Source organism: Pituophis catenifer, unplaced genomic scaffold (assembly GCF_029215685.1).
Source record: "Pituophis catenifer annectens isolate HBS135680 unplaced genomic scaffold, rPitCat1.0.hap2 SCAF_1, whole genome shotgun sequence".
NCBI lineage: Eukaryota > Metazoa > Chordata > Lepidosauria > Squamata > Colubridae > Pituophis > Pituophis catenifer.
Genome location: NW_027256881.1, coordinates 308,184,133 through 308,206,153, shown reverse-complemented (window position 1 = coordinate 308,206,153; position 22,021 = coordinate 308,184,133). Strand labels below are relative to the sequence as shown.

Sequence of the window (22,021 nt, the reverse complement as noted above, 5' to 3'; positions counted from 1 at the left end):
TCATTCTCAGCTAAGTCCAAAACAAAATTCTTAATAACTAGTCCGTTGGCCTTATCACCAACCTTTGATGTCTTTGGCAACCTGCCAAAGGCTTTTCTTGGCAAAAGCTCCACAAAGTTCAAGAGACGCTGACAAGAAGCATGGGAATCAACATTGCTTTTCTACAAAGAACCCAACGGCTCATTGCTGCTCTTTTAAGTCTTATGGGAATGGCCAATCATCTTCTGGCCTTACTCCCGAGTTGTCCTTTTTTCTTCAGCTGCTCTTGCCTTCTGGCAGCTCTTCGCATGCCTGTACTAGGAACAGGCTCCTCCTGTTCCTCTGCCTCTCTGCTGTCCACCTCTGGAGGCTCCGAAGACTGCGCATCGCTCCCAGATGGCCCTGGCCCCATCTCTGCCTCCGATGCAGAGCCCTCATCCGGGTCTTCCAGTGACTCCAAGGACTGGCCCATTGTCCTCCCCAGCCTCCTCACTGTCCGGCTCCGCTGCTGGCAGACCACAACAGGCCCTCATGGGCCTCCCCCAGCCCATTGCAGGCCAAAATGGAGCCTCTGTGGGACGGATCCACCCCCTGGAAGCTGTATTTCTGCCTACAATGGGCTGGGGGAGGGCCACGGAGGGCCAAATTGAGCCTCAGAGGGCCAGATGCACCCTCTGGAGGTTCCATTTCAGCTGGCAACCTACGTGGAGACTGCTTGCTAGATCTTTACAAGGTAAGTGACCCAGCGCGGCAGATTGGGGGAAAGCAATTGTGGGTAGCATGAGGTATTTTATTGTGGGTCAGGGAAGCCTTGGGTGGTCTTAGGCAGGTGGCCTGTTCCATCAATAGCCCCCCATGGCCCACAATGATGGGTTTTCAGTGCCCCCATTGTGCTAGATTCTATACCTCCAGACAGGGATTACAGAGCCATTCCTGTGTCCACAGATAATTACACCAGTGCTTCTTCTTTGAATCCAAAGGACCACTATACAGACTTTATCACAGAATTTATAATTATGGAGCACTCAGCAAAAGGCAATACCCACAAAATACTGGAAAGTTTCACTTTTGGGAAACAGTGTATGAGTTGCATCATAAGGGAAGGCTATATTGGATGTTAGTTAAAAAGGACTGACACTGGATAAAATCTGGGACAGTGTCTATAGATGAGATGATAAAGAAATATCACGGAGGAATTTAGTTGCTACATTTGGATTGCTGAATGTTCTCCGCATGATACTGTGAATGTAAATTTCTTAAGAATACAAAAAACCCACTTATTCCAAGGCAAACCACTGGTTCATGGAGCTCAATATCATTTAAATATGGCAACAGTTTTCTAGAGCTTCAAACAGAAATCATTTGCAGACCCATCTGGAAAGACCAGGTATTGAAACTAAGATCTTCAACATAGAAAACATGTTCCACTCTACTTTCCAGCTACTGGTGTTGCTACTTTAGTGTTGAAGTGAATAGCTTATTCTTTAAGGGGTTGGTTCGCCACTATAGGAACAGAGAAGTTTTGCTATGCTGCATGTATATTAGACTTACATATTAATCACTAGTGTAATGGATACAGAATATTACTGTCTCCGTTTTTTTTAAATTTAAATTAAAAGCTGCAAATTAAATCTCTCCCACCCAAAACATTCCAGTATTTTAATGGCCTAAGTTTTATTGTGCATAAAGCATTCATTATTTCACATTGTAAAAAGTAACCACACATTTATTCATTCACAAATTAGATTATCTTTATCATACACCAACATATTTAAAAAAACAGATAGTCTGATATCAATATAGTTTTGCTGATTGCATTTGTGAAGTAGAGAAGCTGACAATAGCTTCATACAGTCTCAAGTATTGGCATAAATTGAATGTTTTAAATAGAACTGCACTTTGCAGGCAAATTTTGATAGGAATGTCAGCATGAATACAAACAGAATGATGTTGATATAGCTAAAAGCATGATGGCTTGAATTAACTACTAATTAAAAACTAGATTAATCATCTCTAAAATGTTGGATAAAGAGAAACTACAATAGGATATACTGGTAAATTAAAACAAAGTATTTGTACAATAAAATTGCAATGTGAAATTTAAGAAATCATTCATATGCTATTTGGAGGTATCTGTTTCTTATTAAAAAGTGAAAAGAAATCCTCTTGACATTTTATACACTAGATAAGCAATATTATCTAAAATTATAGCATAAGTTTATTTTAAAGGACTACACTTCTCCACGTTTCTGTTCATGCTTCCAGATTCCACACTGAAGCTTCTTCGATATTTAAAAGCTTTTTCGTAAGAGAAAGTGTCACTTGTTCAGTTAATTCTTATACGCAGAGCAATTTCACACATATGGCCCTATTTCCATAGCAAAGGCAAATTAGGAGTCCATAAGCTTGTAAATAGCTATATTTTAAAGTAGAGGGCACTTTCATTCCAAACTGAATAACCTGAACTAGTAGAAGGCATAATTGAGAGGGGGGAAGTAGGGAAACCCTGTCTCTTTAGCTGCAGCAGATTTAAAGCACATTGCTAAAGTAACGTTGAATTAAGCACTTCACGTACAACATTGGCATTCTGCACATATTACATTATTTCTATGAAGATATTTTACAACATAGGAATTTATTTAACTGACAGAAGATGTTAACATTATGGTATCAAATCAGTCCCTCCTTCCTGGTCCTTAAATTCAAGGTTGTACTCTAGCTTTATCCAATCCTGACTTCAGCCACATTGCCTCCAGTGGTCTTTGGTGTGCATGCTTTCTTTCACCAGCTCTAGGAGTTTGATTTTCTGTTTTTCCTTGAGGGGAAACAAAAACACTCTTATCACACAGAGCAGAATAAATTAACAGTGTTCAAAACTGCTAAGTTCTTGCAGTCATCATTTACAGCTCCAAAACTGTTGTGGTCTTAAACACATATATTATAAATAAAAAAGAATCAACATTATTTCTTCTAAATCCAATAATAAGATGCTTTTTAAAAAGAACAGTCTTGATTCAAGGCGCACTCACTTTCCCATCCATTGTGCCATCCAACTCCATTGGCTTCCTTCCCACTCATCCCACACACCCTGTGGATTTTCTTTTTGTGGAAATTGTCCATCCATCACTATGCAATAAAAAAAATCTGCATATAGACCTCAGAATACTCGTATCTTAAACTGTTGGTTTGGAAAACATACATACGTACATACATATTAAAAGACGTTTCTTATAGAATATTTTTTTTAATCAGACTCATTTGTTTTAATAGTGATCAACACAGAAAAGTGGGTGAAGTCATCCATAAGCATGTGGGTATTAGTACGCTGACAATATGCAGTTTTACAACTGCCCTGGGCCTTCCATGAGATGCTACCGAGGTGCATCCTCAGTGCTCAGATACTTGTGCATTTGGTAGGGAAGAATCACCTTCAAGCTTAAAAAGACTGAATGGCTGTGGATTTGGCACTTGCCCTCTCCCCAGTGAATTTCCATTGTTAAATTTGGATAGGGTATCATTCACCTATGCAAAGTTGGTCTGCAATGTGAGGAACTTCTTAGACTTGTGGTTCTTGTCTGAAAACCAGATGGCAGCCATGGCCAAGAAATCTTCATACAATTATAGCTTGTACTCATTTCTGGATCAGAAGACATTTCATGGTCAATCACACCTTAGTCATCTACTGATTGAACTACTGCAGCATGCTCTACATGGGCTGTCCTTAAAAAGCATTCAGAAGTTTCAAGTGGTCCAGAAAGCAACAGCATATGCAACATTGGTCTTACTACAGAATCCTCATGCAATATTACTGCCACATGTGTTACAGTGACTTCCATCTACAATTCAAGGTGCTAATTGTTACCTTTAAAATTCCAAATGGCATGGAACCAAGTCACTTGCACGACTGCTTCTCTCTGGGTTTCTGTCCATCCCACCAAATCCAACTGTGTAGGCAGGTATTAGATCCCATTGAAGAATGTCTTTCAGTGGGCCCTAGGAATCATGCCTTCTCTGTCATGCTGCCTGTCTTGTGGAATAGCCTACTCCTGAGTTACGGATGACACTAACCCTAGTGGCCTTTCAGAAGGCTGCAAAGACCAGCTTTTTGACAAGGACTGGGACTAGAAGATCAGTGGACTTCTGGCATGAGTTGAGTTTTATATATTAAAAATGATATATTTAGGGCTCCCTCTATTTAATGGATTTGTAAATCTTGGATGATAGTTTTATTTTTGTGCACTGCCCCGAGTTCCTTTGACAGATGGAAAGCCTTATACATTTATTAAATATACAAATAAATTTGAACAACAAAGGAATCTGCTCCCAATAGAAGAGAATATATATAAGCTCAGGGTTGAATGGCGCAGTCGTTGATTTTCTCTTTTGAGTAGTGTGTTTCTTTTGAGTAGTGTGTAAATATGGTTTATTTCAATGTATCTATTGCTTGATTTGTCTGAATGCCAAGCTTCCAGCAATTCCCTAGCCTTTCTGTATTTACTAAACAGGGAACAAATCCCACATTAACTTGTATCAATGATGTTACCTAGTTGAGTAAGGAAATGTCTACAGGCAAATCTGCCCAGAGTCATTGGATACGAGATGGGTGACAAATAAATTTAATAATGTTTAATAAATAAACAAACAAACAAGCTCAAAGAGTGCCAAGGACTCCTTAGGATTTCACATTGGAATCTGTTTTTAATATGATATCTGTCCTTATAGGACAATTTTGATGTATTTTCCACTGCCTGAAAATGGAACAATCTTTATTGATTGTGACTCAATCAAACTGAAGATCCTTGTTGATTGTGACTCAATGAAGCCTACAATCAACCAGAAAATTATTCAGTGCAGTTACAGGAGCTAAGAAATTTTTACACTGGCAAACTGTCACTGATTCAACTCCTCCCATCTCTTCCCTTTTCTGCCCTTTTGGGCACTCTGCACTCTTGTCATCTATCCCTGCCACTGTCAATGCCAGCAGCTGAATTGCCAACTTCTTCCTCCCAGTACTTGCCCATGATCCTGGCACTAGGTGAGGGGTGGACCCAGGGACATGAGCAGCAAGTGTGGTAGGGTAGCGATGCCTCATCTGCCAAAAGGAATTTGCTGGACCCAACCAGGGAAGAAGTAGCTGGACAGAGCTGGTAGAGGAGACAGGGTGGTAGTGTGGAAAGGAGAAAATAGAGGGATGGATCAGTGAGGGCCAGCAGTGGCCTCAGCCAGGCATGCCCTTCCTCCTGCTGGAGTGGCTCCAGTGCCTAGAGGGCTTCCTGTAGCTGATTTTCCAGGAGCATCTCCAATGTGAGCTGCAGAACATGCACTGTATCTCTGGGAAGCCCTTGTTCCTCTACTGCTTCCAGTGCTGTCCTACCCTGAATGATACCTTCCATTTGATCGCCACCTTCATCTAGGAAGCCACTTGCCTCTGCTGCCTTGCCTGGTGATGGAGCATGCCACCATCCCATCCTCCTGTACTATCCACAGTCTGTAGGCTATCACTCCCCCCACTGGTGGCAGATGATGATGATGATGCTCCACCTGCACCACAGGCCTGCCTCCTCCATTGGCCAAGCTCAGAGACCTCTCTTCAGAAGACAGGGCTCCACCACCTAGCTATATTCACCACACACATCCCAGCACCTAGATGCTAAGCCAATATTGTGAGGAAGAAAAGTCAGCTAGGGACAGTAGAAGTGGTGGTAGGGATAGACAAGGTGATAAAAAGGATGGAATGTAGAGGAAGATAAGCAGGTGGAGGGAGTTGAAGCAGAGGCAATTCATGCAGGATAAGATTTTTTATTTATTTATTTAAAGAATTTATATGTAGACCCACTCACTTTCAGTGACTCTAGGTGGCTTACAAAAAAATTAAAAAACCCAATATAAAGAGAGTAAGAACAATAATACCCCCACCTCATGGCGACAACAAGCCACCAAACAAGCCACCTGATGGGCTCCATCTCACTCTTGGTTCCCCAGACCCATTGACAAAACCAGGTCTTCTGGGCCTTGTGAAAGAGTGTCAAAGTGGGACCCAGTGTAATCTCCATGGGGATGATGTTTCAAAAGGAGGGAGCCACCACGGAGAGGGCCTTTCTTTTGGGTCTCGCCAGATTTACCTCCTTAGGATAATGTGACTGTGGAGTACTGCAACCATTCTAAAGGCAGGCCAGTTTGCCAAGCACTCAAATTTTAATTACATGAAAATAGAGGCACTGCAACAGCCAGAACTCCAAGGAATGGTCATAACTACAATTTCTGTTATAATTTTGAACTGAATGGATCATCAATAACCGAGGACTACCTACTATTAATTCATATACTTGAGGTGTCTATTCCAGTCCTTCAAACTGTGTTAAATTACTTTTGAAAATGGAGAAGTTTTAAAAATATGACATGAATGATGGCATGACATTTATTTTAAAGAAAAAAAGTTAGTAATATATGCCCAACCGGGGTTTTTTGAGGGGTTTTTTTGTCTAATTTAGTTTGTTAGATCCTAGCACAATGAAAAAATATGTATTTATTTTTATTCACTTTGTATGGATCCTTTCTTTATGTTGCTTTCAGCCATATTTTGCTTTCATTGCTTTTTTCCTCTCTTCCTGGCATTTTCCCACAAGTGCACTTTTTTCAGATCAACCGAGTATTGATTCATTGCCTGCAACAGGAATTGACCAAATTGGCTTCTCACCTGAGCCTGACATCATGGGCTGACAGAGTGGCTGGCCCCAAATCATCCAGATGGCTTTCATGCGCAACGTGGGACTAGAACCCATAATCTAGTTTCTAGCCTGGTACCTTAACCCCTAGACCAAACTGGCTCTCTTTTCTGCTACTGTTGCTTAACTGTTAGAAAGATTATGTTAAAAGACAGATATCTTTAACATAAATTATATTGCCAGAACAATCATACCTGCCTGTCATTGTAACTTGCATACCTTAATTTGATGAGTAATAATGTGAATAAGCTTCCCGTGTTCTTGTTAACAATATTTATTTCTGAGTACTAATGTTAAATTAAAGGAGTTATTTAGAACATTAGTAGATATTTTAGCAGTATATGCCCACGTGGTAAAGTATTACTTATCCCAACCCACATTAAAATTATTCATCTTAAGAATACCAATGCCTGACTAGCTATATATTTTAATGCTTTGTGAAGGAGTGTAAGAATATAAGTTATTATGTTGAAAGAAAATCTCTAAAGCTCTTCACAATGAGCAGACGTACAAAAGATAATAAAACCAAATGCAGTACCACAGTAGCAGAACATACTTCTTTTGTAATTCCCCATGTTTGTGATTCATGTTTGCTGTCTATTTGAGTATGACTCATCGAACACAGTCTATTTGCTAGCAATGGGAATGAATATGTTCTGTTTCAAAAACTCACTAATGCAGGTCTCCTGTGGGTAAAACCACTTTCTGGATGAACTCCTATGAAAAGCAATGCAGTACCAAAGAAAGTTACAGGCCTACTGTAAACTAAAAATTGATTCAGGTACCTGGGAATTCCCACATCTTCCAGTTGAACACCATTGAAATATAAACTGGGATGCAATCATACATCTTTCTAGTTTTCAAAACAATAGTACAGGTAGTCCTCAACTTACAACAGTTCATTTAGTGACCATTCAAAGTTACAAAGGCACTGAAAAATGTGACTTATGACTGTTTTTCACAGTTACGACCTTTGCAGCATCCCCACGATCATGTGATCAAAAGCCATATGCTTGGCAACTGCTTTATATTTATGACCTCTGCTATGTCCCAAGGTGGTGTGATCACCTTTTGCGATCTTCTGACAAGCAAAGTCAATTGGGAAGTCAGATTCACTTTAGCAACCAGGTTACTGACTTATCAACTACAGTGATACACTTAACAACTATGTCAAGAAAAGTCAAAAAATGGGGCAAAACTCACTTAACAAATGTCTCACTTAACAACAGAAATTTTGGGCTCAATTGTGGTCACAAGTCAAGGACTACCTGTATTCACAGTGCTCTTCTATATCCAAACAGCTCCACCTCCTCCAGGCTTCAGAAACATGGCTCAGATGTTCGTGACCAAAGCCCTATTTCTGCAGCCCAACAGAGGAGCTGAGGTCCACTCAGCAGGCTGCAATTTTTAGTCAGCCCCCAGAGACAAGAGAGAGATCTCTGGCAGGTGGTAGCAGCCTGCAAACTTCTCTGCTGGCTTCCCCACTGACTTTCCAAGAAAGTTAGCAGAGATGATTGCAAATGGCAATCACATGATCACAGGGCACTTGGAAATTGGTCATTAAGTGTGAACAGGTTGCCAAATGCCACAAATGCGGTCATGTGATCACAGGGGGAGCAGCACAATGTTTTATAGCAATAGCACTTATGCTTATATATAAATAAATAACTTTATTGTACGTGTATAAACAGTATACCATACAACGAAATTCACTTAACATCCAACATACAGATCCAACACACATAACAATCCCTAAACACATTCCCACCCACCACAATTCCCCACCCCTAAACCACCCAAACATCCACACAACAGACCAAGTATACTTGGTTTGTTGTGTGGATATACTACTTCACAGTGCTTTATAGCCCTCTCTAAGCAGTTTACAGAGTCAGTATATTGTCCCCAACAACGTGGGTCCTCAGAAGGAAGGAAGGCTGAGTCAACCTTCAGCCAATGAGGATTGAACCCCTGGCAGTCAGCAGAATTAGCCTACAATACAGCATTCTAACCACTGCGCCACCACGTCTTATGATGGCCAGAAGTGTTTTATGGGCCATAAAGCATTCTTTCTGAGGCAACTATAATTTCAAACAGTTGTTAAATTGAGGATTACCAGTAATATCAAAAAATACAGGGGGCTGATGAATCCAATTGCAAAATAACAGTGCCTACAGTAAATAATTTCTTTAATTATCAATACATTCATACATATGAATTTGTACCTCTGTAGACCATCATTTGAATCCATGATTCAATTTAAGATTATTCCAGAATGATGATCAGTACAAGTTCAAAGTCATATGTGTGATTCACAGAGATAACGAATACTAATTCCACACTTCTCTTACTCACATCTAGCAGCATTAACATACAGTGATAACTCGACTGCAGCTATTCCTGATAATAATGATTATTTTAGTCATCATACTAACCAGAACTATCATAGGAATTCTAGTTCTTTGTACAGTATATTTGGGCCAGGAACATTGTTTTTGAGATGAAATAGCTTACCAAAACACTCATAGCCTCCCAAATACTAAATCAGAAGAGTTAAACCATAACTTAATTCAAGGGTTGTCTAGTCTTATTGATAAATTAGAATGAATCTGTAACCACTATTTCTCTGTTTTTGCTAAAATAGTGGTTAAAACAATCATAAATAATTATGTCAACATAGCTATGGGACTGATGACATAAACAGTATTCATTTTTATCCTGAGTAGGAGAAACAACTTAAATGTATGAACATGAAAAATCAGTTATTTATTGTAATCTTTAATTCTGAACTAATTTTAGTTGATCACTTACAAGCTAACCTTCCGTGAATGGCTTTCTTTATTCCCATTGCTTTTTTGATCAACTGTGTTATTTGTGTTACGAGAAGAAGATGGTAAGGTGGAAGTAGAGTTAAAAGCAGCAGTGCCACTGACATTGGTAGGACGAGTTCGGAAGGAATCGTCTGAAAGAATATATATATATAACATTTCAGAAAGTCAGGTTATAATTAAATTAATTTGTTTCAGAGCTACAAATTTTGTTAGTTGTGTGAACTGATTATCAAACAAGCATGCTGGCTTATATAATTTCTTGCATTTGGGGCAAAACTAAGAGCATTAGACTCTTAAAAAACAAAATGAAGCCACTAAAAGAATTGTAATAAAATATTATTTTGAGGGAAATGAGCAGTTAAGAAACATGAAATATAAACAAACAAACAAACGAATGAATGAAAAGTAACACAGCTTTCTTACCAGTAAATGAAAACATAGAATTCTTTGCTACTCCTGACACAGAAGTATAGCCTACTGAAGAACTTTTGCTGAAGGAACAAAAATATATATAATAGGAATGTTATGTTTACTTATTGTTATTAGGTTTTTTTTATAATTTTTCATTTCAGAGATTTCAAGACAATTCACAATGTTACACAACATGGTAAAATGATAAGGAATAAAGTTAAAGAGGGAACAAACCTCAAGTTCACAATATAAATCAGAAATATAAACAACTAGTGAGAAAGAAAATTTGTAACCTTCCACAAATAAGTCCCTGCCTTGCCCGGGAATTATTCAGGCATTTACTGACACGGGTAAACATTGTAATGCCTTAAATAATTAACACAGTAGGACCATTGACCTGTGTGGAAAGAAACATATTTCAAGCATCCTGGCCCCTAAAATTGAGAATGCTTTAAATAATAGCCAACATGTTAAAGTGTTCCTTAATTTACAGAGGACTTTCCTCAAAGACATAGATGTGTGCACTCCTTCAGCTCAATCACAATCTAATTATATAGTAATAGTCCTCAATTTATCATTACAATTACACCTGGAATTTTGGTTATAAGTTGTGGTCATAACCTTTTTGCTTAACAATTGCAATCCTGGCTCTCCCAGTTGTAATCATAAATGACCTCATGGATTGTTGAGCAGACGGAGTGAAATAGCTGCCTGCCAAAAGTGGGCAGGGAGCGCCCCGCTGTGCATAAAAAAGAATGCCTGGCCTATGTTTCTCCAGCTCAGTGCAGGAGTTCCCCTCCCTCGATCCAAGCTTTATTTCTGCAGTATTCTGCAGCCCAGCAAATGAATGAATGGAGGGAAGGGGGAAATGCTTTGGAAGGCAACAATAGCTTAAAACCTTTCCTGCCAGTTTCCCCATTGATTTTTTCTGGGAAGGCCAGTAGAGAAGTTGTAAATAGTAATCACATGACAACCCATCACAGGAGTTCCTCCCCGCTTCCTTCATGGAAGGCAACCACTGAACTGGGCTGGGGAAAGGAAACTTAGATCTTCAGGATCCAAGCTTCTTTCTCTGGCCCAGCATGGTGGTTCTCCTTCTGTCTGTGTGCAGGAAGGAACTGCTGCACTGGGCTAGAGTAAGGAAAACTGAAACTTCAAGATCTGAGCTCCTTTTCGGGCCTGTCACAGGAGTTCCCCTCCCTTCCACATGTTAGCTTTTCTGCCTTCAGAAACATCTGTTTGCTAGCTTTTAAGTGGATTTTTTATCCACTTAATTTTTAAAGTATAGCACATCACTCAAAGAACAAATTTTTTCAGCCCTTCCTTCACCAAAAGAACTGTACATTTGAACTGGCAAACCGAACGTTACGCTTCCATAATGAGCAGCTACAGTGTAACTTGTATATTACAGTTATGAACCTAACATTACAGAAAACAAAATATTATATACCTGGGGCATTTGTCAATGTTGCCATATTTTGACTGCAGAGCTTGACTACTGAAAGACTGACTTCGAACCAATTTAGACTTTTTTACTTCTTTGCCTAAAAGAAAAAATAATGAATATAGCTCTTTCTTAGCAAATATATAACTGCAAGTGCAATCCATAATCTGCCAATGAGTAATGCTAATAGGCATGAATATGTGGTATATGAGTTTTTTTGGAAGCCATGGTTATGTTCCAAAAACCATTATCTTCACTGAACATAAAGGTCCAGTTATTAATTTATGGAATTCTGACAAGACATGTGATCTAATTTCATTGAATACAAGTTAACCATACAGGAAGTGATTGTCAGAATTTGAAGTCCCATTATTTACATCATTATAGTGTGCTATCTTTACTATCTTGAGCTCCTGGAAAAAGGTGGAAAATATATACATTTCCATCATACAATTCCCCCTTTCACGGTAAACAAGCTTAAGAAAAACACATACAATGAATTAAAATAGTAAACGAAAGAAATTAAAGATAGAAAAGAAGGAGAAAAGTATCTGTAAAACCTGGACCAAAAATGAGATCAGTACTACCTGGAGAGACCCCCCCCCCCAAAAAAAATAGCTTGAAATCAGTAGATTTCTAAATACAGTAGTACATTCATCCACATACATCCACATATACATACCCCATCATTTACTCTTTTTAGAGGTATTATATAGAGTGCAGAAAAAGAGTTCAAATCAGAAGAGGGAAAATGGAAGTATGAGACAAGAAAAAACTGAATCTAGTTCATATATCTATATCTTTCTTTCAATATCCATAACTTTCAATAACTTCCTATCTTTGCAAATCATCCTTACTTCCACCATTTTCTTATGCTGCCTTTTGTTCTTTTAAACTTTTCAATTCTTTCTTTTTGAGGATCTCATCAACTCTTGCCTAATAAAATATTCTTAGTCATCTCCTTTGTCCTGGCTCATTCATTGTTTCCCCCACAGATTTGTTTACAATTCACCCCCATTTGTTCTCTCTGTATTACCAAAACACCTCAATTGTGTTTTTCATACTGGTCACTCACTTTTCTTATCAGCCCACATTTGTTTATCCCCCAGTAAATTTTGGCCATATCTCTACTTTTACTATAACATGCTTTTTATGCAATATATTCTCACTCCATTCACCTTATTTTTAAGTTTCTCCTGCAATAACTTCCATATAAAAAGTAGATAAAAGCACTCTCTTATAGATAACTATTTTGAAGACTTTTAAACATTCAATTCCTCAATGATTGCTAGAAACTCAATATTATCTTTCCAGCTGGAGACATTAGGGCTCAAATGGGCTAATTTACAAAATGCATTTAAAATTCAGGATCCATGATTCACATGAAATTGAAGTTTGGCAAATTTATGGAACATTTTATAACAAAAAAATCGACATCAAGCATTTTATGACATAATACCACATTTCATACAACATTTTGTGTGGTCATCTCCCAATGTTTGGCTGTGCTTATAGTTCAATGTGGGCTACTTTCAAGGCAGATACATTTCTGAATATGTTCCTGAATTTTTAAGTGTATTTCCAGTGCAGGTATATCTTTAATGCCTTCCACAGATCATCTGAGACAATATACTGTGATGTTTTTCTACTTATTCCCTTATGTTCTTCGCAAAATAGATTGGATTTTTAAAAATTGTGCAGAAGATATTTGTTTCTTACTTGCTGAAGCGCCTGAAGGATTTCCAGGAACAGACATTGGGATAGTTTTGGCCAAAGTTGATGATGTTTTACTGTCTCTACCTAAAACAAAAGTTATTATATGCACCGTACAAGAACAAAACTAATATTCCTACTATTTTAAATTAAACACAATTCATCAAATAATACAAGCATTAATTATCACTTGTATCAGCAAGTGATACATTTGCGTATTTTGAGCCTCACCAAAATGTAACATGCTTTTTTTACAGATACTGCAGAAAAATAGGCCATCATTTAATACAATGTTTGGTGCTTAAGTTAAATTCTTTATCAAAACAATCAGCAATCAAGTCTTTCAACTGAAGAGTTAATCCATAGAGCTGATGCATGAAATAAGCTCAATATTGTTTGTTTCTACACTTAAGAATGGCATGGTCAGCTTGCTGGTAGAGCAAACCTAGAAACAAGTACTTTTAATGCTGGCTTTAGGACAATCATAATGCAAAACAGAAGGAATTAGCCTCATATTTCTCTGTCTTTTACTTCTTGGAGTGATTTTTTTCAACTTTCTCCCATTGTTAATGATGGCTTCAAGGTGCCAGTGTGCAAAAGTAAAATATACTTAATATAAATAATGTAATGTTATATTTTATTTATTTTCTGTTGTAACTTTTAACTCATTTTTAAAGCACTGTTATTTTTATTATGTATTTTTATGTTTTGTTTCTTGATAAAAGTTAAAGTTTTTGTTGAAACTTTTTCTAGAAAATAAGAATTGGGTCTTTTCCATATTGTAAGTTTGCAGTTCCTACTTCAAATATGGTAAAGGTCAATCTATAAAAGTACACACTCCTATGACAAGGAAACAAACCAACAAAAATCACAGCCACTTACGCTTCTTTTCATAAATTTTATCACTCATATTTGCAGACCTGCTCTCATTTTGCTGTTTCTCTTTTTCTAATTGTTCCTAGTAGGGAAACAGTGTAATAAAAGTGTTAATGGAAAAATGAAATCTGGATTAATAGGCTGCAGCTTTTATGCTAGCATCTGCCTAGGTTCAAGAAACAGCCTGAAATGCTTTATGTTATCAATGATAAAAGAATTGTTTGTTCATAGTACCATAGATATTGGTGCAGAAGCTGCCAACCTCCCCTAAAAATAAAGCCATAAATATATAAATAAGCTCTCCTCTGATGCTACCACATTGTTTAGTTGCTTTCTCTCTGAAAAAGAAGACACAGTTGTAAAATTCTAGGAGAGCACCCAGATTGGGAAGAACCAATTGTTTCTCTGAGTAGATGTTCTACTTGTGGAGACCAATAATTTCTCCAAAGTAACCTTGATTTAGACCTAAAAGGACTCAATTTGATACATGGCATAATATCTAGAGTTGTTAAAATAGACAGTGTAATTATACTCTGCAATTTTCTGGTTATTAAAATCATGCCTATCATGAAAAAAGCAAGTCGTCCTAAATAGCAAAATAAACTAATTTCACCAAAGGATGAAATGAAGAAATATATGAAGGCAGAAACTGGCATCTGATCATCTGACTCTGGAAGCAAAGTATCATGGGATGAGGATTTTTTTGTGGCTCCACAGTAGACAGTGAAATGTTCTATGCCAGAGCTGACTATGAATTGATGTTGCTCTTAGGCAAGCCACTATGATTTCATTCATAACTTGAGAATAATGTTGACTACATTTTAGGATTATTGAGATGATATTATGTGAAGTGTTATTAACACCTCATATCAGTTATTATTAGTATCAAACATTTGGTGATATACTTCCTAATGCATTTTCTCTTCACAGCAATCTGAAATCTGTCTGTTCAAGGCAAGCTACATCCAACATTCAATGTCTTTTTGCACCAACATTTCCCCACATCTACATGGATACATTTTCCCTCAAGAATCAGATAAATGTGTAAGATTTTTAAGAGCGTTTTTAATGCAAGTTCATAAAAAATAATTGTAAACCTTAAAATTTCACTGGTAATTTGTATGATAGTCAAGTAACACCTTTTTCATGCAATAAACATACCATTTCCAAAAGAAGTTGTTCCTCTCTTTCTTTCTGCTGATCCAATAGGTCATTTTCATAAAACCTCTTCTGAAACTGTTCAAATGTGAAACCAGAGGATCAGCAATCATGCTGGAGGTTTCAGCATATTATTACTGCTATAATTTTAGTTTATACTTACGGCATCTAAAGAGGTATCCATTCTGTCAAGTTCTAGTACCATCTATTAAAAAAATTAGTATTATTACAGGTCTGCCATAACTGTTTTAAAAGAATCTCAAATGGCTTGGATTTCCTACTAGCAATTTTAGAAAGGACATGGGCTCATCCAGAGGATAAGATATTAGGCTAGCTTGGGAACTGGGATGCCTACTTATTAGAAGCCTGTAACATTCTTTCAGTAGAAGTTTACTGAACATAATATAAGAGTCTTCTAATTATAAATGCACAAGTTTGAACTATATATGATCCAAAGGAAACCCCTTTACCACCATCTCAGCTATAGCACAAGTTCATTATATCTATACGCTTCTATACATTTACAGTAAGATCATTATATTTGATTTATCTCAGCATGAACAGAATTCAAAAATCTTAAGAATTATTATAAAAATATAAGAAAAATACTGAATGAACAAAAGAACCTCACATACTTTTTTAACAATGTTCAAGACGTCTTTATCTTTTTCCTCACATAGAAGTTTTCTTACACTCATTTCTAGCTGCTGCAGTAAATGTTTGTCTGTGGGAACCTTGAGAGTTGACTTCACTTTTGGTAATAAATAACAAAGCTTCATTCTATAAGGGAAATAATGTTTATATATTTTTTGTAATTGAAGATATATACTAGGTTAAAAAAAACCTAGAACCATGCAAACTGTTAAGTGATAAATAATATTGAAGTAAATAAAGGCTCTAAAGCCTTAAAAGAAGAGTTAAAGCCCAGTAAAAAATGGTAGTTGCTAAAATAGACAGGATTGATAACTAGGAATTATCTTATTATCTGAAAGAGATCATTTGTTCATGTTGGCTTCATATTATCTATGGAATTGTCCAGATTCTGTTATGTATAGAAATTCTTCATACTGTTGTCTGTTTCCTTCATGGACCTTTAGGGAAGGTTATGCAAATCAGATTTTCATTTTTCTGCCATTTATTGTACAATATTTATATGTCTAAACATTTTAGAGATTTTTTAAAAAAAATTACTTTTATTTTATTTTATTTTATTCCACCTTTACTATTTTTATAAATAAGGGGGCAAACATATCTACCCCTTCCTTCTCCTATTTTCCTCAAAACAACTCTGTGACATGAATTGGGCTGAGAGTATGATTGCCGCAAAGTCGCCCAGCTGGATGGACCAAATGAACTAGGGATAGGCAGATTCCTTTAGGATGAAGACATTTTTCCTATTATAGAAGACAAATGTACTCTTACGTCAAGTATGATTTTAACTGCCGAACCGAATAATCTTTTTCCCCAGTTATCAATCATTTTCAACACATGCTCCAAATATTTGAGTTTCTGCTTGCAGACCTCTGCCTCAATGGAACAACCTATTTTATCAGGATTGATTAACTTTTCTTACTGCTCATGATACTCTCCAAATCTGTAATTCAAACCTGTTCATATTTTTTAATTTGCTCTTCATCAATGACCAGCTTTCATAGACAAATATTACCATTAGAAAAAACACTGCTTTAACCATTTTGATTTTTGTTATCACAGAAATATCTTCACCCTGAATTTGTCTCCATCACCACCTTCCTGTAGTTCTCCAGCACACACTTTATCATTATCTCTTCTTGAGCTCAGGAAAACAATTCTATCTACCATCTTTGCTACCATCTTTGCTTCTTTACTACCAGTCACAAATTCACTAACTATGGCATTTAACACTGCTTTGACTTCTTCATGCTTTGTGTTCTCAGCACCCTACAAAGCCTGCTGGACCTAATTTCTTGACCACTGAATTATTGATCAGTTTCTACAGCCTTCAGTTTCCTCTTTGACTTTCATAATGAGTTCTTCTAAATCTGTTTTATTTTAATATAACAAAATGGTATCATTTGCATATTTAGTTCAGCCTTCTGTTTCCATAGCAGACTTCCTAGGATACTAACTATATGTGTCTCTAAATGAAGCTTTTTCCTCTTTCAAATCACAGGCATTCTTGTCAACTGGAGAAATTTAAGATTTGTACTCAAAAACCTAAGGCTATGTGCAATAACAAGTTTTGCTCTTGTCCCAATACTTTTGTTAATTACAATGTTTTTATTTTATTCCAGAGAATTTCATGGAAACTGTTACAAAAGATTTCCAGTTGTATAATTGCTCTGCCACAAACCCAACATTTTATGGGTAATTTAGATATCATTGTCTTTATCTTTCAATTCTCATATTTTCTCATAGCTTCCTCTGTTTTCTTAACATTAAAAAAATTAATGAAGGAAAGTTTGGATAGCTTTATAATGCTTTCCAATTAACATTACTAAAAATAAATCCATTCATCTCTCTATAAACATCTTCTTTAGTCCTGTTCCAGCTCAGTTTCTTCTTCATGCTGACAAAGGCACCAAATTTGGAAATTAAATATATATTAAAATATTAATATATATATATATATATATATATATATATATATATATATGAATAAGATACAAATCTTCAGAGTTTTAATATATGAATTCTATTCCAGAAATGAGGGCAATCTGCATTAAATGGCAATACAAAGCAATCTGAATAAATCAAAGTGTTTTATTAATTTAGTATAACTTGTACAGTACCTCACATTTGCTACTGGATCATGTGTAAGTTCAAGCACAGGAAGAAAGAAGTATTCACAGAAAAATGATTTGGAAAAGAGTTCTATGATGAATTCACAGGTATCTAAAAAACGTAATCTGTTCCAATAGCTTTTTCCTTGGCCCAGTTCTGGAGAAAAAAAAAATTACCACTGATAGATTATTATTTTGATAAAGAAATGAACAGAAATCCAGTACTTAACTATCCCCAAAATGCTTGTTAATATTCTCAAATATAATGTATTAGTGTTTTACCAGCTCATTAGAGTAATTATAAAAAATGCTTTAGATAATTTTTATAATGCTCTAAATTGTACAGCTAAGAAGCAGAAAAGTCCACCAGAAGTCATACAGGATGGCTATCTCTTGGTAGGGCACTACTACGGGAGCAGCTCCCCACATTAGCATTCCAATTGCTTTCTGCCTATGCTCTCTACCCTACAGAACAGCTGTTAAACATTTGTATTTAAATGTGACATTTTTATTGGCGTACTGGAAATGGTGCTGCATCATATAAACTTTTTAAAGATTATTGTGAAGCACCTGAATATGAGTTGTCATGGTAAACTTGCATACAAATATTTGAAGCTAATGCAGCTGAAATCTTTATCGTGGAAAACATCTATTCTATGGTAAAAATGGGGGCCTTCCTCTCTCATCCACAACAGCCTTCCCCTCTTATACACAGTAGCCTTGGTTTTCACTAATATTCCACTAACTTCCTCATGATAAAGAGGACATCAAGACTTACGTTCGATCAATTTCTGGATGACCTCATATCTCTGTTCTTGCTTACGATTATATCGTAAGTATATACACAGTGTTCGAGCAGCTGCTCTTTGGACAGGTAGGACATTCTTCAAGAGAGGAAAAATATATTTCATTCTACAATATATATATAAGTAATAAAACATTCAATTTGTTCATTTATGAGGAAATAATTATTGAAGGTAAAAAGACAAAATAATAAAGCATCAATAAAATTTTGCAAATTTTGAAGAACCAGTGATGTTGGAAACATGGGAAAAAATTTGGGTTCAGAATGTGAAATTTACACAGTCGCAGAATCTGAGGGAAAATTTTTATAAAATGTTTTATAGATGGCACTTAGACCCCAAAAAATTGTCGTGTATGTACCCTAATGTTCAGCCAAAATGTTGGAGATGTGACTGTTTAGATGCTACATATTATCATGTTTGGTGGACTTGTAGGAAAGTTAAGGCTTTTTGGATAAAAATTTGGTGGGTCATGCAGAATGTTTTAAAGAAAAAAATTCAATTTTCTCCACAACTGTTTTTATTGGGTATAGTTAAGGGTTTCACATTGGGTGAAACAAAGTTGATATTGTATATGATAACAGCAGCAAGATTATTGATAGGTAAATACTGGAAAAATGAAGCTTTGCCCACTATCGAGGAATGGACTATGAAGATGGCCAGTTTTGCAGAGATGGCGAAGATTTCAGCATATCTAAAAGATTGTTCACAAGAGACTTATGAATGGGAATGGAAAAAGTGGATAGATTATGTTCAGAACAAATACCAAACTAGGAAGTATCAAATAGCTTTCATTTGAAAATGATATATCAAGATAGAAATATGTTAATGTAATGAAGATAAAAAAGAAAATTATAAGGGGGAGGGAGGGGTTCAAGTTTTATATAAGTTTTATACAAAGGGTTTTTTTTTTTTTACTTGATATGAGTATACTGTGTGGAAGTCCGGGGGGAGGGGAGGGCTAGGGAGGGTTAGGGAGGTTGGGAAGGTTGGGGTGGGTTGAGGGGGGGGGAAAGGGGTGAAAATGTAATTGTAAAACTTTTGCAATAAAAAAAATAATAAATAAAATGTTGCAGAAGTGAGGTCGAGATAAATTCAATTTAAGGCTGGTCATCTTCAAAATTTGAAGTATGAACTTGTATTTTTTCAAAAGTGGTATGAAGCCAGACTATTAATTAACAAATCATTTGACAACTAGTCTAGTTTTTATTGAATATATTATCTTTTGGTGCTTGCTTTGTATCTTTCACCAGCAAACACATTCTAAGATCACTTAATTTTTCCTACAGGAAAATAATCCCATGAGAGGGAAAAACAAGTATGTTTTTATTCTGCTAATGAACATCTAAACCAGGTTATGGGGTAGTGATGGGGGGAACACATTATACATATGCAAAAGTCAGTATATTTTATTTGTTATTGCAATGACATTATTTGTGATCTGTCCCCGTCCACATACACACACACAAACACAGCCAGCCGAGGGTTAAGAAAGTACTTGGCACGCACACAGGTCGTTATCTCAAACTTGGCAGCAATATAATCACCGTCTGCCAAGAGCTTTTACTGCAACAGATAACATAAATTACATATGCATTGCAAATAGTCCAGCAAAACAATATTCCTTTCGGCAGCTTCAGACGTTGTTCAAGTGACTAGCCAAAGTTCGTTTTTGTTCGTCACGGAGTTTTACCAGCCACCACCCTCTCTTATATAGTTTCTGGGGTGTGGTCCAGTGACTCAGTTCTAATCCCTAGCATGCCTCCTTAACTGCTGCAACCGTTTATCACGCCTTCGTTGGCGTGCGTCCCGGAATGACGGCTCTCCTTCGCTCTCATCCGAGACACCTGGTTCCTGGCTAATCTCCTCTCCCTCGGCCGGCACCTGAGACAGTGCCAGAGGGGAGGGGCCTGGAGAGGGAGGCCTGGATGACTCCTCTTCCTCATGTTCGGAGCTTTCTTCCTCCGATGAGATAGGCTCAGAGGGCGGGGCCACAACAATTTGTAGATAAGCAAATGTACTGTATGTGAGTTTGTGAATTTGGAATATGCAGCATGCAGTAAAAGGAGATGTACATATTTTATGTCTTGATATGGCTCCTTTTTAAATCGGTATATTTAGATGCAAATTTGAAATGGTGTTTTTTTTTTTTGCCACCCTAGACAATTATTAGAGTTTAGATAATATTCTATATACATGGAACAACTGACATTTTTATATTTAATTTTATAAAATCAATTGGATTTTTCAGTAGTTAAAAATAAACATATTCAAGCTCAATAAGAAGCATCTATTAAGTTTCAGGGCAGAAATTCACTTGCTTTCTTATAATTTATTTAACTGGGTTTATACACTATGTCAAGCAGAATTATCTGTAAGTGCATATTTCCCCTTCGTAATTTGGGATAAAAATGAAGCTAAAATACAGATCATATAAAATATAATCAATAAAATTGCATATACATAATCATGGGAGTAAAATGCAATTGATTAGAAATTAGAAGGAGGAGCCCTGGTGACGCAGCAGACTAAAGCACTGTTATTAACACCAGCTGCCTGCAATTACTGCAAGTTCAAATATCACCAGGATCAAGGTTGACTCAGCCTTCCATCCTTTCTAAGGTAGGTAAAATGAGGACCCGGATTGTGGGGGCAATAAGCTGACTTTGTATAAATATACAAAAGTATGAAGGCTATTGCTTAACACATTGTAAGCCACCCTGAGTCTCCGGAGAAGGGCGGCATATAAATCAAATTAAAAAAAAAAAAATTCCACTGCTAGAGTGACAAACAAACCTTTCAGATCCCGGGACCTACTTGAACAGCTGCCTTAATAAACCATCTGAATATTAAAAAGGAAGAGACCATAAAGAAGTTGTGGGAAATGCCAAAGGACAAGGGGGAGCAATAAAGCAAGTGTGCTTCTGCAGAACCCATGACTGACAGTCCCTGAGACAGGCAACATGAAGAAACCCTACTCTACTTAATCTTACCAAGTGGGCAGATTTATTAGAAGAAGGTGGTCCCATAGCTATCCAGGTCCTGAACTATAAAGGCCTTTAAAGGTGACAGTGAGCATCTTGAATTGCAATCAGAAGCCAACCGATACAGAAGTCACATAAATATTTTTTCAACTGAAGTATTGTTTTTTTCTATGATTTTTCAGGTTTCTAAACTTGGAAATGGGGATACCTATTGTCCAGAAAAAACAGGACAACCTCCCAAAATTCTTTTTTGTCCCAAGTAAAGAAATCCAATTCTACATACAAATATGGTTAGAATGTATAAGGGTTCATATTGTTTTTCATAATTAAGTTTC

General features: G+C 36.7%; 1 protein-coding gene across 1 annotated transcript in view; it reads right to left on the bottom strand.

Moving 5' to 3' along the window:
• Positions 1–2,688: 2,688 nt before the first annotated feature.
• Positions 2,689–22,021, bottom strand: part of PPP4R4 (protein phosphatase 4 regulatory subunit 4) — an 82,379-nt gene continuing 63,046 nt past the window's right edge. The window contains exons 15-25 of the mRNA XM_070931533.1: positions 18,678–18,783; positions 17,909–18,056; positions 15,773–15,917; positions 15,301–15,342; positions 15,141–15,215; positions 13,986–14,061; positions 13,110–13,190; positions 11,397–11,490; positions 9,959–10,026; positions 9,516–9,666; positions 2,689–2,794 (exon numbers count right to left, since the gene is read on the bottom strand). Of these exons, the coding sequence (XP_070787634.1) occupies positions 2,770–2,794; positions 9,516–9,666; positions 9,959–10,026; positions 11,397–11,490; positions 13,110–13,190; positions 13,986–14,061; positions 15,141–15,215; positions 15,301–15,342; positions 15,773–15,917; positions 17,909–18,056; positions 18,678–18,783 (1,011 nt within the window). The 3' untranslated portion in view covers positions 2,689–2,769. The remainder of the gene's footprint in view (positions 2,795–9,515; positions 9,667–9,958; positions 10,027–11,396; positions 11,491–13,109; positions 13,191–13,985; positions 14,062–15,140; positions 15,216–15,300; positions 15,343–15,772; positions 15,918–17,908; positions 18,057–18,677; positions 18,784–22,021) is intronic.